We start from the raw sequence: 17,440 nt of genomic DNA on the forward strand, positions 1-17,440 counted from the left end.
CATTAATCTCATCAATTTTCTCTTCAAGACACAGTCAGAGCTCCCTGCTGTGTGTGTGTGTGTGTGTGTGTGTGTGTGTGTGTGTGTGTGTGTGTGTGTGTGTGTGTGTGTGTGTATGTATCATCCATCTACAGAGCAGAAGGGGGGACTGCAAAACGGGTCAACTTGATCGATAAGCTGTCACACTCGACAGAACTGAAACACAATTTCTTCTAGGGCCAGTTTTCCCCAAACACAAACTTTTAGATTAAGCCCATGATGTCCAGAAGACTTATCTCTGTCTCTCAGAGAGGGGTGCAGGTTAAAGATGACAGCATCTACGATCAATGAATGAATGATGAATGAACAAACTTAATATTTTGGACATGACATGCTTAATAACTGATATTTTTAGAAAACATTCAGCTGTTTTGACTGGAGTATGTGGGCAGAGTGTACAAAGTAAAGCCAGTGTGTGAAATACTGGGGATTTCAGACTCTCTACTTAACACCATGAATCAATCAGAGTCCAATCTTGGCTGTATTCAATATGTATCCTTTCACTTTGTATTCATTTATACTGTCAAATGTATTGTCATGTTTAAATGTTGTAATGTGAGGTCACACAGAAAATGTGACTGACAGTGACCAGGCAGCTGATGTATCCATACTGATGCTGCTGCAGCTGCTGGAATGGATGCTGACACTGCTTGTAATACTGCAAACAATACAGTTAATATAAGTAAGTTTCTACATCCTGAAATGTGCAGTTCTACTCCTCGTTTCCATGTTTGAAAAGTCCCATTCATGTCTAATGTCCCCAACTCATCCAGCAGAAAAAAAGTCAGTGTGTACACTGTGAGTCTTCAGAGCACACAAGGTTCGTTAACAGGGAAAGACTTGTGTCTTGTCAGAAGATTTAAATGAATATTGCATGCATGCTGCAGTTAGCTGTATACAATATAACACGTGGTTTGGGAGAGGTGTGAGTGTGTGTCGAGTTGGCCTGAGCAGTAGGAAACACAGGTCAAAATAACTGAAACGCAGAGGCTGCTTCTATCTACTCAATCTGCACATGTTTTTATTTATTTATCATTGTATTCTTTCACAGGTATTTAGTTCCTTGCTGCGCGCCCCTACAGTTTGTGACTGGACCGTGCAGCAGCACCTCGGATCAGAATCAAATTACAGATAACCGCAGGTGACGGCTGGCTCTGAAGCACAGCTTTGCAGGTGCGCGACAGGTTTGAAAACTGGGGTCTGGGCAGGAAATGAAAAATGTCTTCCCATTTTGCAAGTCTGCCCTCCACCGCACTCGTTGGGTGAACTGATGGAAGGTGTTTACTGTGAAGCAAACACAAGCAGTCATGTTAAGTCAGTTTTTGAGGGCTAAGTTTCTGCACATATCCATTATGGAGGTGAAACACAATTTTACTATTTAGTTTTGGTTTGTGAGCAAAGAACACAAAAACAGGAAGATGCAGGCACTTGTGATGTACTCCCTTGTGAATACCATTCACATTCGATTTGTAACTACAATGAGAAAACTCCAGTCTTTGCTTTGGAAACATGGTTTGAAGTGTGCATACAGGATGAAAAAAAACATGAAATAATGTTGCTGATACTGAGTTTGGCAGCTGGGTGCAGATGAAGGATGATTTTAAACCTGTGGAACAGTGAACACAGTGGTAAAGACCTAATTCCTAAAGTGGCAGTTGCACGGGGCACACACTGTGAGCCAAACTCCAACAGAAAACTTGGCTGGAGGATGTATGGAAATCGAAACCCAAACTCTCCTCCATGTGGATGCAGTTACAGAGACAAACAGAGGCTTTGTGATCCTTGTGTCTATTGGATGTCGATGGGCTCGCAATCAATGAGGCGTCTCAGTAAAGTTTTCAGCAGCCTGTCTGGAGACTACAGGGATTCATGTGACCCAAGATAGGAAAGGACGCTAAAGAGAGGAGGAAGACTTAATAGGAGGTAAGAGGAGGAGCAGATAAGAAGGAGTAGGAGGCAATAAGAGGATAGAATGGCAAAAGAGATGAGGAAAACGAAAAAGGAGGAGAAAGAAGTGGAAGAGGAAGGAAAATATTAAGAGGAAGGAGGCAAGTGAAAAGGCGAAGGAAGGAACAGAACCACAACAAAAAGAAGGAAAGAGAAAAAGGGAAGAGCAGGGGCAGATGGAGGGGGAGAAGAGCGAAGAAAGCTACGAATTTAACAAAGGTGGAGACTAGAAGGCTATAAAACTTCTTTTGTGTGTGTGCGTGTGTCTGTGTGTGTGTGTGTGTGTTCGCTGCGGATGTTTGGCATCTGGATTTGTTTATAGGCACTGGGTCAGGGACCGAAAGTAACCCCGCAAAACTTGGCTCAACTACTCCTGCTACACACCCACACACCTACACACACACACACACACACACACACACACACACACACACACATAAAAATACAATATAACTTTATATAAAATGACATGTGAAGCAAACTGCACTGTGACTGCTTGTATTTTGTGCTGATTAAATACATTTGAACACTGGTAACTGAATTAGTTGCTCAAGTGACTGAAGGAGCGATACTTGTGGCGAGCGACGGCCCGATGCATCCACCTCTTTACCATCTCGCAGCAACCCACTCAACTACAAGTTTATATATTAGAAAATCATTTTCCTAATAATTTATGGGGAAAAATAAAGGGTAAAGGTAACATACAGATGATGCTTTTGGTGAAACATTATTGTAATATGATATAATGTAGGTAAGGTGAAACTGGCAGACTTGTCGACATGGACGGCAGCTTTTTGACAAACAGCTTTAGACAGCAAGGACAGGACACAACCTTTCAGCTCGCTGGGTGGATTCTTTTCTTGAGATTGAACAGGTTGCATTCGCACCTGGTTGAGATCAGATCACAACGCACTCTTAACGACCTCCAGATGTGATCTGGTCTATAGCAATGTGTTCCGCGTGCATTTACACCTTGCATTAACATGCTTTCTTCCTGATTCAAATAAGCTCTCCTCATACAGCATCGCATTGTTTATATGAGCTGTACATGGGGTCAAAGAGACAGAAACCCAGGTATGAAGAACTGCAGACTGTGAGAAAGTGAAAGACTCTCAGGTGTCAGCTGTTGTTGGGCCTCCCTCACCCATTTAACCACCCCTGTTCCTATTTCTCTCTCTCTTTCTCTGTATCCTCTGTCTCTCATTTCCGCTTTCTCTCTCACACTGCTGTAATTACGCTCGTCTAAACAAACGAGACCAGCGAGAGGCATCAGGAATTCCATTCGGGCCTGTGGGAGCTGTGCAGCTCACAAAATCACACAGGACGAGTTAAACGAACACCTCACCTACAATCTTTCATTAGGTCGCGTTCCCATTATGTACGACTGCATCCCCTCACTGTAAACTTTGTGTGGGAAATTCACGTTTCTGAACGGATCACCATCCAAGAAATGCATTCAACTTCACACACTCACACACTTCTTAATGAGCAACACAGAAAAGCACACATGCACACTAACCTGCTCATGGTACTCGATCCCCATGCTCAGAGTATTGATCAGAATGGCGATCATGATCCCACGTCCAAAGTACTTGCTGTCCACAATCTTCCTGAATGTGTCGCACACCAGCCTCCAGAAACGAACGATGTTCGCCGCCGTTTTGCCCAGCCTATGGTGCTTCCTTTTGGGCTGCCGGCTGTCTCTCCCGTCCCTGTGGTGGAGGTCCTGGGTGAACTCATATACGCCCTCGCTGTCTGAGTCCTCGTTGCCATCAGTGCCGCCCTCTGATTCGTTGGCTAGGGCTTTGGCACAGTAGGGGCAACTCTCGGGGTCCAGTGTCAACGCGGCTGTGTCCATGGCACTGCTGGTGGTGCTGAGGTCACGGGCCGACAGCTGGGCTGCAGTCGAGCGAGAAAGGTCAGATGGAGAGAGTGAGACAAAGGGAAGGAAACTGCCGTGAGATCAGCTTGATTGTGATAAATTACATAAATGAAGCGGTTTAGACAAATAGTCAAGTCCAATAAAAAAGATCTGCTGTGAAAAACAACATTTGCGGACATTTGCGTGTGTGTTTGATGGTGATGGGCAGCGTGTGCTGTGTGAGTAATGCCTTGTCTCTACAGGCTGTGCTGTGGCCTGTCTGGCTGGCTGCCAACGTTTCCATCCTCTGTACAACCTGAACAGACCTGGCTTGACTTTTGCTGAGCCCACTGCCTTTTAGAAGTTGGCCAGGGGCAGACAAAGCTGGCTGTGAGCTTTGGACATGAGGGATTAACATTTATTGACTGTAATTAGCGCTCTGTCTCTAACAAAAAAATCTGCACTCTGGGTAGTGTTATAGGTTGAGGCTTAATCACGACAAATTGATTTTGTATTCCACCAATAGGTGATTGCAGAAGTTGGAAAACTTCCAGTGGTGTGTCACCTCGTTTAATCCACTACCGATACAGAAAGTGAACACTGATTCTGACTGAATGAGATACTCTTGTTATTTTTAAACCTTCCGGGAGACCTCAGCAAAGCAAACTCTATCCCGCACAGCTAACTCACAGGAATGCAGCTAATGAAGCTAAACAAACACTGTATTTATGCATCTGTGACCACATCCCTGTTAGCCTGTTGTGATCTGGCTACCTGTGGGAGTGTGTGTGTCCCCTGGGCTCGATGGCCGCCTTTCCGAGGGCATGGGTGGGATATTCAGGCTCAAGTTGATGTTAGTCAGAGTGCCGGCAGCAGCACTCCCTCGTCTGGACTCTGCCTGGGCTCGAGCCTGCAGAGTGGGGTAGTTTTTAGGCCCTGGGGCAGCAAATGGTACAGAGTTCCTCTTCATGGCCATTGAGATGGGAGCTGGGGCAAGGGAAAAGGGGCCCAGAGTCGGCCCCAGGTTTGTGGGCGAGGGGGTACAGCGAAGAGTTTCTGTGTGTAATACACTGTGAACTGAAGATGAGTCTGCAGCTCCCGCAGCAGGATTGGACAAAATGGCCAGGTTTGTATCAGAGGCGGCTGCTGTCACTGAATACGGCGGGGCTAAAGTAAGGTGCCCTGTGTCGGTGCTTGCTAAAAGAGTGCTTCCGTTGTTGTTATGAGCGCCAGCCTCCAAGTCCCTTCTCTCCAGACACCTGATGCTCCCTCCTCCCCTCACACTGCCATTCCCCAGGTGGTAGTGGTGATGGTGGTGGTGGTGATGATGTTGCATCATGTGATGAACCGACACAGATCCCTGCCTGGAGGACTTCCTCCTCCTTCTCTGGCTACGATGGGGCTCTGTGGCCGGGGGCGAGGCCGCAATATTGAGCCCGGCACGGCGAGCCAGGAGCCTGCAGATATGGGCCACTTGTTTGGCCCCCTTGCGGATGATGTGAACCAGGTACTTGAGCAGCTCGTTGTAGCAGGAGCCCGGCTCGGAGAGGGAGGCCAGGGTGCTGGCGTTGGACATGAAGCGCACCCGCTGCTCCTTCATCAGCTGACTCTCCCTCTGCTTGGTCTCTGAGAACTGAGTGGCGATGACCACCAGGCACAGGTTGATCATGAAGAATGAGCCAATCTGTGGAGACAGAGGGGTAGGTGACATTGTTATTCACAAATTCTCAATGGAGGCTCACACAACCTGACCTGCTTGCTCAATCATCAGCGGATGCACACGAACACAGCTGGTGGCACCGTGAAGTGGCACTTACAATGATGAGTAGGATGAAGTAGATGAAGTTGTAGAAGGAGTGAGCATCCATCACAAAGTACATGATGTCCACCCAGCCCTCCAGAGTGATCACCTAAAGAACACAGGCAGAGGACAGGAGAGAGGCAAAAAACAGTAAGACAACTCATAAAAGAAACCACAAAGGGTAGGATTCAAAAAAGGAATAAAAAGATACCATATTTCACAGTCCAGAATGTTCCAAATACTAAGACTCAGCAAAAGGCTAATCAACATTTCTCATGTGCTTTACCCAACACAGGCAAACCAGAGCAGTGGCTCGACTTATGGGAGAACTCATCTCCAACCTGGCTTTCGTCGTCCAGAATTACTCCCCTCAGCTAGACAACGGTTTTTCAGATGATGTGGAGATAGCAAACAAATGGTGTGGAGAAATGAGGCTGCAGTCCGTTGTGTGGCTGTGGCGACCTACTAATCCTCTGAGCCATAGTTCTCTGATACACTAGCCGCTGGGGCTATTAGGCTCCCTCTTTTTCGGTTTGTCTCCATCTTAAATTACAGACTTGCACATTAGCCAAACCATGCCACATTTGCCTCATTACAAAATTGTGTATCTCACTAATGGACGTTTGTTTGCTCCAGTGTGTCATCTGTAACTTCCAGGTGTGAGTGGCTATTTTACCTGAAAGATGGCGATCCAGGCATAGAAGATGTTGTCAAAGTTGATGGCTCCCTTGAAGGGGTTGAAAAGACCATCAGAGCAGTTGGTATAATACTGGTTCCAGTTGATGCAGGTGGTGTTGTCAGTGCTGTTAGAGTACATGTCCAGGTTGCACTGCAGGCCTCCTTCCTCATACAGCTTGGGCACAGAGTTGCAGTCCCTCATGCCGTTATCGCGTGGCTGAGAGCAGATGAAGGGGTTCTCGTCATCGTTTTCAGTGTGGTAGTATTCAGCAGCGAGAGGGCTTTGGGGAAGGAAAAGAGAGGGCATCGCAGGGGTTAGCCGACTGATTTATACTGGTATTGAGAGTCATGGGGCCAGTAGACTTATGATGGCACGGCCCAGTTTCCACTGCAGGTCACTGCATGCCAAGCAATGTGAGGCTGTAGTGGCAAAACTACAGAGTGTATCCAAACAAGCAAATGGGTGTTTTATTGCTCAGACTTTGCAAGCTTTTTGCATGCTACATAATCTTGCTTAAGGGACCAGTGTGTAGGATTTAGTGGCATCTTGCAATGAGGTTGTAGAACACCTCTCCCTTTCCAAGCATGCAGGAGAACCTAAGGCGGACACAAGACTCGCTAAAAGCACGAGAGGCGTTCTCTAGAGGTTTGTCTGTTCTGGGCTACTGTAGAAACATGGTGGTGCAACATGGTGGACTCTGTGGAAGAGGACCTGCTCCATCTGTAGACATAAAGAGCTCACTCTAAGGGAAGAAAAACTATTTTTATTTTAGGTTGTTATAAATTTTTGAGAACATAGTTCATATTCTGCCAATAGATCCCCCAAAACCTTTATTTTGGTGGTTAGACCAGTGGTCCCACACTGGTCTAACCACTCAAATAAAGTACAAAAAGATATCTTTTGTTACATTTTGTATAAAATAATGAGACTTGAGTGAAGTGATACCCATAATGACCAAGAATTCATGTGTATCTCACAAAGAAAGTAGAAATTTGAGTAGGTGCATGTTGTTAAACCACAAAACATCGTTCTCACAGAGACATGTCTCTCATCAGGGAACCCTTCAGCCAGCCCTGTTGAACCGCAACCTGCTTTTCCCGCCAGGTTGCGGCAGCTAAAGTGGCTGGATGTTTTGCATTATGCGATGGTTCAGCCTTTTAAATTTGGCAAACACTGGGTAGAATTTGAAGTGGATCGACTTTGAATCCCCAAAGTCTGCAGGCTTTAATTCCATGCAAATCCTACGGCAGCTGATTTCACTGATTAACACTCCCTCAAACAAAGAGGAGGAACTAATCAGTGAAGCCAGCTATAATTGTGTTGACAAACCTGGGGCCAAATGGTCGGGGAGACCCCTGTGTGCATTGCGTGAGATGAGCACACACATTTGTCTGCCTGCTACACCACCTCTTAACAGCACTCATCTGTCTGGAATAATTGCCGTGTGATGTCTGGCTTGTCTGTCGACACGCCTTCAGTAGCCACAAATCCTTTGTGGGACTGGACCAGTCCTTTCACACTGCAGGACCACCTCACACTCGCTTATTTGTTTATTTATACATTCTTAAAAGCTGTTTCACACTTTGGGATGATCTACAAGACCACTCACTGGCCGATGAGCTCAGGATGAAACACATTTGATTTATCGCACCCTAAAATGACGCACTGGATGTGGCTCCTACCGGTTGCTCTCACATATTCTCAATCAGTCTAATAAAGAGTCACTGTCAGTGCAGTGAACGGTTAACAGCTGTTACTTTGCAAAAGCATGAAAAATGTGTATGCGCAATAGAGCGAAAGAGGAACTGAAGCAGGCGTTAACAGAGATATGCTTATGATTTTGGACATAGTCAGACATAATGGCATTCATCTGATGCAAAAATACAGACCTTTTCAGATATATGAAGACGGTCTAAAAATTGATGATGATGACAAAAAAATATGCCAGCTCACCAAAGCTATTATGCATGAACTTAAATTACAGCTGTGAGATGTCATAAATCCTATAGAGAGTAATGGAGCCAGGATGACACAGAGAACATGAATAAGTCATGGGTGGCCATGTTCCATATACCATGGGCCACATGGGGTCTTTCTCATTATTCCAGGGCTTGTCGCTCTTCCATTCATCACTATGATGAGACTCCATAATCACTAACCTCATTGACTTTCGTACATGACCTAGTTTACTGTGTGGGGTCAAGGTTTGCTCCATGGTATTACCTTGGCCTCCTGTAGACCTGTTTGCAATCTCATCTGTGTTGTTATTCTCAGCTCTATTAGGAAAATAACAAATAAATAAATCCAGTCACCGTTTGCAGCTTTGCAATACATATTGATCTGAAGGCCAGTAACAGCATAAATACAGAATATAGGCTGTCTTTGAGCACAACCAGTAGGTCAATGACGAACCAGTACGTCAGTCTGTGAACTGCTTGCAACAGACAGTTTGGCTGATAATTTGACTGTTTGTATTTCTTTTCTCTTCCAAATAAAGTTTGGAAACCTGGAAGTTTTTTCAAAACCTGTACGGCCGCATGGCTGCTCATGTTTCGTGGCCTACTGGACTACTTTAGTAATTGCTTCGGTGAGTACAATGAATGGAAACAATTGTGAACCTATAAAAATAAGATCCAAGCAACACAGAGCCCTGCTGAAGCTTCCCTGAATTATCCTTTAATGCTATAATTTGAGTAAAAGCAGCAATACTACACTATAAATTAGTCCTCTACAAGTAAAAGTCCTGCATTCAGAAAGTAAAACAACAGAAGTAGAACATTAGTAACAAAACGTACACGAAGCATCAAAAATAAAAGTAGAAGTCAGGTTGTTGATTAATGATGAGCTAATTTAACTGCTCTATACACCGGGGTAGGGTCGTTGAATCTCTGACAGTTCATCATAGTTTATAAGACAATCATGTGTTTTGTATGCAACATCTTAATCTGACTAGGAACTAGTAGCTATAAGCTTTCAAATGAATGTATTGTACAAATGCAGAACTATATTTCCGTCTCAGTAGAAGTAGCATAAAAACACTTGTAAAGCGCAAGTACCTCAAAATCGGTTAAGCGCTGTATTTGAGTTACTTTCACCACTGTCCAACGTAGCCTGACCAACACTGCAGCTGAGCTTTACAAACAAGCAAAAACTGAGTACGACAGATGTGGTGCCTGAAATCTAAATAGATAAAATTCTCCACACACAGCTCAAATATTGCCGTGGTAAACGTGGAACTTACAAGGGGAAGTTGTATTCCACGAAGCAGCGGTTTCTGAGACGGCCGACCCACAGCTGGACGCCGACGATGCCGAATATGAAGAAGACGAAGAAGCAGAGCAGCAGCACGTTACCCAGCATGGGCAGGGTGTCCAGCAGCAGGGTCACCAGGATACGCATACCTGCCAGAAGAGATACGGGAAAGGTCAAACAACCGGGCAGCACGCAACAAGACACCAGTTCGCACACAGGGGACGCTACGTACTTGTGTGGATTAGGTGTGTGTTACTGTCAGAAGTGAAAATCAGACCTCTTTTATGACAAGTGGCAGAGCAACACGTTTTTCACCGCTGATATGAGCACCGGGTGTTTTATTGAATACACTGGTCGATACGAGTACGGATCCAAGTGCCTCTCAATTTACAGTCATTCTCGCTGCCTCGTACCGGCCTATTACAGCACGCTTCCAGGAACAAGAGCACAGTTGAGTGTCTTTATTCATCTGATCAACAATACTTTTAACAGTTTAATGAAACCCAAATAATGATAAACGGTGTAAATGATAGCCGACTACAATGTGTGTTTGATATCATTTAAACAGCTTAATGAAGGCCTGTCATAACAGGGTCATTCATCGCGGCAGATGAGGCGCGGTGCTGTGGGTTACTTGTAAACAATATGGCGTCTTGACAAACAGATGTGATTCAGTGTATCCATTTGTCAGGCGGATGTTTTTTTCTGCCACAGGGAAGGTTGTTATGAAAGCAAAATTAACAAACCGCTACCAATAAAGAAGAGGTGCTAAAAAATCGAAACGTATACATCAATTCTTATTGACTGCCACTCTTGTTTGAGTGTCATATGCTGATTCTTAATGGTACGCCTTTAAGTTGTGTGTCTAGTTGTGTGACACATAACAGCATGTCACTCTGCCTTATGATGACTCTCTTATCTTTACTGTCATGTGCCACTGCTGCGGACCACTTAAAAGCATCATGCCAGTTGCGTTTGAAATCATGAATGTCAGTTCATGTTTTCATGCAGCTTACAGCATCGACATATTGCATTCAGCGGCGGCATATGCCGGCGAAGAATTGTCATTAGCCAGATGGGAAGTGGTATGTGGCATTTTCATATCCCGTATGCCAGTCAAACTGCAGTGGCATACCACTGCTGAAAGTACACGCCATAAGAATCAGCATAAAACACTAAAAACAAGAGTGGCACGCCACCGGCGTGCCCGTGCACAGCGGTGCCTACCAGCGGAACAGCAGTGACAGGCATTAATGTGGCACACAGCAGCAGCATATCGTGATCATCAGTGGCATCAGCGCCAGCAGGGACAATCTGTGGTGCCTACGAACAAGGCACTGAAGCCTGCATTTGCTCCAGTAGCAGCTAGAAGCCTGTCATTGCATTGTGTCAGTATGAATGTGTGTCACTATATAAATATTAAACAAGCCATTGTAGAAAAGAGTGTGCTGAGCAACATCCTGCCTCGGATGAAAAAAAAAAAAAAAAAGGTAAAAAGACGCATTTGGATAAGACACAAGAATCCTGAGTCAAACGGAAGTACAGAGATTTGCTAGCAGCCTGGGAGAGTGTCAGCAGTACACCTACAGTTTGCTCTGAATTAACGCCACAGTAAAAGACCTGCTTTTCCCCCTCCTTTCATGCAGTGCATCCCTGATTCTGTCAGCTCTGGACAGTGTTCCCTCAAGTTTCTGACAACACACACTTCCTGCCGCCCACACACTCCCTCTGCTAAATCTGGCTGTGTCCCTCTGCTGTCGCAGCTCAGATTTTACTCTTATTTTCACACGCTGACTTTCTTCATTCATTTCTTTCTCTCTATCTAATGTATCTCTCTATTCATCCGTCTGTCTGTCCGTCTGCCTGTCTGATTGTGTTCTGCTACTGTGTGATCTCTCTGTCCCTGTGGTCCACCCTCCCAGCAGCAACCCGGTGAGTCAGGCGTCGATAATGAGGATCATTTTTCTGATCAGGGGTTTTCTGGGTAATTGGAGAGGCCGGGACAGTCCCTGTCTGAGCACCGGCAGAGCTCGTCTGCTGGGCTGACAGCCACTGAGGAGCAGACTTTTGAGCCAGACCGCTTTAGAGGAACAGAAAAGCAGCGTGGCCGTGCTGAAGATGCTTGAACGTGTAGTATTCTGCATGCTAAAGACTCTTGCTATCTAATTTAAGCAACAACAGACTTTAGAGTTCACCTGCAAAGTATCACAGACTCATGTGGACTGACAGTGACTGTCTCAGGGGCAGGTGGCTCTGGTGCCCATCTCATCTGATTTTCCATCAATGGTGCACACTGCACACCTTCTATAAGTTCTTGTTAAAAAACTGCAGAGATTACTTATAATACTGAGTGCTAAAATAATGCACTGTCAACACATAGTACATAGTGATATTCATTCAAAATAAATAAGGATGCCATCTGAGAAAGCAAAAATATAGCACGCCTACACAAAATATGTTTTGAAAAATATGTTTCAGTGTCTTCTACATGTGTTTTCCTCCCAAAAATCAGCTATATTTGAAAAAGAGATTCTGAACTGACGTACTATATGTAGGTATAAAGTGTTTTGTTGCGTTTACATGTGGTGGCATTCATTGCAGTCCTCTGTGGTTTGGAGTTGTTGCTTTAAATGAAACACATGTATTAACAAAGCACAAAATTCCCTCCATTTTTCCAACACCTTTCATCTATACTGCGCCATCTGGGAGTCGTGCACCAAACTGCATGAGAAACTTTTCATATTTGAAGATTCTGAAATTTTTTTTTTTTTCTCATGTGGGTACGCACTGAGACAGAGGCTGTTGACAGACGGAAGAAAAACAGGGAAGATTTTGCAGATTTGCAAAGATACGGAGAACAAATGAGGGGAAGACAGCCAGGAGAGGCAGGGAGGAGATAAAGGGAGGAGAGGAGCAAAGGTTTTATTGAAGGACAGGGAGGAATGAGTGACAGCGAGGAGCATCTGTGGGATAACACACATGCGTGGATTGTGTCTTCCACAGCATCATTCTGTCTCAAAGGGAAAGAATTGAATATGAAACCCAGCTGGGCAGAAAGTGACAGCAGTGAAAACACCAAAACTCTTGAATGACATGCAAGACTTGGAAAACACTGTTTTCAAGTTATTTCAGCTTGTGTAAATAATCTGCCACATTATGCAACTGGATGCAAGACTCAGTTACCAGCATAACTGTGTATACATGCACAGTGTGAGATGAGAGTCATAAAGAAAATCTCTCTCTGAAACTGTCTTAATCACACTGTGAAAAAACGTATTAACTGCTGCGCACTGCAGCGCTGTTTACAACACAAACATCATGTCATGATTCAAAAGAAAGGATCCGGGGCACGGAGTTATGTAAAAATCAAAGTGTGAGTCACTGCCTGAGGCCATTCGTTGCCACTCGCTTTTGGTAGGACACCCGTTGAATGTAATTGCCCTGAACTCACAAAAAAAAAGAGTATGCACTCAGCTGCTGTGACAGAGGTGTGGAGGCGCACACACACACACACACTTGGAGTGCACATTAAGCAGCAGCTTCCTCGAGCGATTGCCCTCAAAGTGCAAAGTGCTGCGCTGTTAGGACGCTGCTTAGCTGTGCCTGAGTTACTGACAGCAGCTGGGATTAGTGTCCGCTGCAGGCTGACGCACACTGACTGGTTTCATACGCCGTGATCCAGGCTGGACACGGCTCTGTGCAGTGACAGCTTAAACCTCAACCTGCTGGTATTCACACCTCCGGGAGAACAACACTGATCTCTCTGAATCGTTGATGTAAAACATTTTTGTGTCCAGTAATGACCGAATTGACTCAGTTATTAATAAGTATAACAAATTCACAAAAAAACATGTTTGATAAATCATGTTGTAAATGAAAGCCTAAATTCAACACCTCTGAAACATCTGATTTGTTATATTAACCACTGGGCTGGAAACCAAATACAAATAATGTCTCAGCAAATATTCAAATTCTGTTGTTCTTTTTAGTGTATAAAACTGAAGATGTGCTGCATTAGGCGTCATTAAACAGTTTATACTGTTTCCTTTTAGATCTTTGTTATGCTAATTAGCGCGAGGCAATGGAAAATACATATAAAACAAATACAAATCCACATGTTTAGTACACAAGGAGTTAATATAACTCATAATTTAGTTTAAAGCAGGTACATTTAGAGAAGTGTTTGGTGAATGAAACAATGCTGCAGCATGCTCAGTACGCTTTAAAAAATGACTCCTGAAAGGTTCCCTGTGGCTTTCTCTTGCAAACAAAGTTATGTTTACGTTCAGTATTTCTCACCAAAGTGCCCTTCATGAACTGGATCCTTGAGGCCAACAAATGTGCTGAATGCATTTCCTTCCTCCTACAGCATTTTCAAGGCCAAGTTTTTGAATAAGTGGGAACCTGCATTATTTACATCCACGTGCACACTGACTCGCAATCTCCCTCGGCTTTGTTGCGGCATCGGTACGTTTCTCGGTGCATACCACCGCTGACTGTCGATGGGTGGAACAGTGCGAGGTCGGTGGCAGGAATAAACAGAACATTTGTGATGTGTCGAGGAACTCTGCTATGCCCGTATGTGCGTCCACAAGCATCACAAAATACAAAGAAAACAGAGTTTATAATAAAAACATTGCCCCATAGCACTACTGCTGGTCAAATACTACACGAAGTAACACTTAATATTAAAGTACACATATTCAATTGTTTATTAGCATCCATAAGGTAGCATATTTACTCTTTATTAGTCATTATAAAGCACTGATTAATGCCTTATTCTGCATGTCTACAGTCTACAACTTTAACTAAGAGCTTTCCCTCATTAACCTCCTAATTACTGCTTGCTGATCATAAGTAAGGAAGTTGTTGTATATGAATTACAACCTTGATAACCTAACTCTAGCCCTTAATAACTCTAAGCCCCAGAATAATCCATTAATAAATTCTTCATAATGACAAAAAAGCCACTTTGTTAATTAGCAATAGTTAATGGGGAATATGTGTAGGCCATTCTTAATATAAAATGTTGTCAGTATTTCATATGTCATTTCAGTATTTTTTTATTTGTGTACTACATTTCACTTTGAATTTGAATCGACTTCACTGAAGGCTCTGGAGGACATCAGAAAAGCAGCGTCCTCCATTCTATAGAGTTTACCTGCACGGTGCAGATCAGCCCTTTGAGACGGCAGCTAGAGAGCATTGCAGCCCGAGATATGAGGGCATAAAATATATGTGGTGGCAAAGATGAGATTTTTCAAGATTATTTGTTATTTTGATGGTGGTATAAATCAAGGCATCACAGAATACATCACTCAGCCACGCAGACAAACGCGAATATCATGAAAAGGACCTCTGTTTATCACCTAGATAAGGAAATCAATCCTCTGAGCCTCCCCCGACCTGAATAGCGTGCTCATTCCAAGTGATCGACATTTCATATTCAATAACAATCATCTCCTCCTCCGCCTGCGCGCCCTCTCCAACCTCGCTGTGGGCGGCCACTCCATTCCAACATGGCTGGCAGGCGGGTGGCTGTGTGCGATCGGGGAGCCATCTGTTAGCAGGCAGATTAGGTCTGCTTCCTCTGCTCTCCTGTGCAGGTCCAGCTCCGACCCAGCCAGCTCCGTAATCTGTGTACTGTGAACTAATGGGCTTTCTGAGTCGAGGGCCAGCGTACACCTGCGTCTCTTCTCATTTGCTCCGAGTGGATGGTGACTAGCTGCATGTCGGTGAGTCCAGACGGAGATGACTAGACGGCCCCGAAATGGAAATGTGCCTCTGCATAAGCGAGCCATGTGACCCGAAGAGAGAGTACATGCAGAAAAATGGAAAGCGATGGACAGAAAAGAGAAGACAGAACCCATCTGAAGCCTGTTTGGCTGCTGTTTTATTTGCCTGAGCGAGTTTACTTGTTATTTCGTACACCAAATTGTATGAAATTACAGGAAGTAGAATCCGATCTCATTAGACCTCAAATATCAACCACAAGTTTAAACAGTTTTGTGCTTTCGTCACATGGAATCTGACTTAACAACTTCTCACTTTGTGTGCTTGAGAGTGTGCATTAGTTTAGAGCCACACATGACCAATACCAACAAGGCCTTAGTGATCCAATGGCGTTGTCCAGGGCAAAGATTACAGACCATGTGAACATAACTGATAGATTGTGAGTTCCTAATGATGTGCAAGAAAAATAATTTCTTCAAAAGGAAACAATGCCATTACTTCTCATTTTTCTTCTCAGCTCAGCTCAGTGTTCGTTCTCAGCGACAAAAAGAACTGTTGGGTGCAACGGGCATAGCAACCACAGCCTAGGATGGCCCGTGGTGTGCACAATTAGTCACATTGCTTGTGATTTAACTGCATTCATGCGTACTTACTAATTGAATGACACACTGAATAGAGAAACGTTGTAGAACATAATCTTAAATATAATACCACTTGTAACAATGCACACATGCTGGTTGCTTCAATATAACCGTATTATCTGTGGTGGTTTTCGTCTTTATCTTTCTCGGGTGCTGCTTGCAGCATTTCTGTAGCCTATATAAATGAGCCTGTACGTGTACAGGTAGATGGACATTTATCATTGTTGGTTGCGTAAAGATGTGATTTTTTTTTGTTTGCACAGACATATTAAGAACTTGTTTAATGCCTGCTTTGATAAATGAGACTCATGAAACCACAAAAAAAAACAAACATATATTTAAGCTTTTTTTAGACGATCATTGACTTTTCTAACCACAACATCCCACCAGGACTAAATCATTCTCAACACAATGAGCATTTTAAAAGCTACATTTTTTCTTTATGCACCTGAACGTTCAAAATCAGCACTTAAACTCAAATCTCTGACAAATCCCAGCTGCGTTGGGGAGACGGTTGCCTACCTGTCTTCAGGCTATCGGGGAAAACTGTACCACAGCACGACTCGCGTGATCAAAGAACTGAGCTTCGAGCTTTAAGAAACTGCAGCAGCTTTAAACCTTGAACTGGAAATGAATATGGACTGAAAATATAAGTAAAGCACAATCTCTTTTTCTTGTTAGCAGCAAAACTGCGCGCCAAGAGCCGCTGGGGGTGTCATACTGAGGTTCGACTAACAAGATCTTTTGTCTTTAGCAGGAAACGGATTGACAGCGAAGAGCAGGGATTACCCTGTGACATTCTTCGCTTCTGGCAAACAACTTCCTCCTCGGAACTCCTTCTAACCTTATCTGTCTTGTATTTCTTAAGCTCCACTCACAAGCAAGGAGCACCCGGATCAAACCCGTCCCCTGACTCCTCCGGGCTCTCCCTCTCGTCCTCACATCACAATGCAGCAGAAGTCAAGGGGTGACTTACAGGACTAGTGAAGAATAGAACCTAGGACGTTCTTGCCAGCTCTTTAATTACAGTAATGAGGATCTGCAAACAATGTGCTGCAGGAGGGGAGGGGGGCTGGGAGGTCGATGATGTTGCTGTGTTGTCGCTGCCTTTAGGGCCTATCTGGGAAGAAGTACAACACAGTGTGTATGAAACTAGGCGCTGCTCTAACACCGGGTCTAACAAAGCGTGGAGAACAAGATTAAACGGTCCGTGTTGCTGATGCATGACTGAAAATAACAGCGCGCACGTGCATGTAAGAGTGTGAGGAAAATGCTTGTGTGAGTGCAGAGTGTGTGAATGTTCGGGCACATGTTGCGGCTAAACGACGAAGAAGCGCGCAGAGGCTTTTCTGAGCTCGGCCTCGTTAAGACGGTGACGTGTCTGAGTGTGTTTATGGCTTTGTGTCATGCGCTAATCATCTATCGGCCACTGCCTGTGGCTTATCAATCAGCCCCGCCGTCAAATACAGCTTTCTCACAGCATCACA

General features: G+C 44.4%; 1 protein-coding gene across 1 annotated transcript in view; it reads right to left on the reverse strand.

The window, feature by feature from the left end:
* cacna1g (calcium channel, voltage-dependent, T type, alpha 1G subunit) overlaps positions 1-17,440 on the reverse strand; it is a 229,602-nt gene that overhangs the window by 93,856 nt on the left and 118,306 nt on the right. The window contains exons 5-9 of the mRNA XM_041963433.1: positions 9,569-9,728; positions 6,325-6,607; positions 5,665-5,757; positions 4,622-5,531; positions 3,506-3,885 (exon numbers count right to left, since the gene is read on the reverse strand). Of these exons, the coding sequence (XP_041819367.1) occupies positions 3,506-3,885; positions 4,622-5,531; positions 5,665-5,757; positions 6,325-6,607; positions 9,569-9,728 (1,826 nt within the window). The remainder of the gene's footprint in view (positions 1-3,505; positions 3,886-4,621; positions 5,532-5,664; positions 5,758-6,324; positions 6,608-9,568; positions 9,729-17,440) is intronic.

This window comes from Chelmon rostratus, chromosome 21, assembly GCF_017976325.1.
Source record: "Chelmon rostratus isolate fCheRos1 chromosome 21, fCheRos1.pri, whole genome shotgun sequence".
NCBI classification, from domain to species: Eukaryota; Metazoa; Chordata; class Actinopteri; order Chaetodontiformes; family Chaetodontidae; genus Chelmon; species Chelmon rostratus.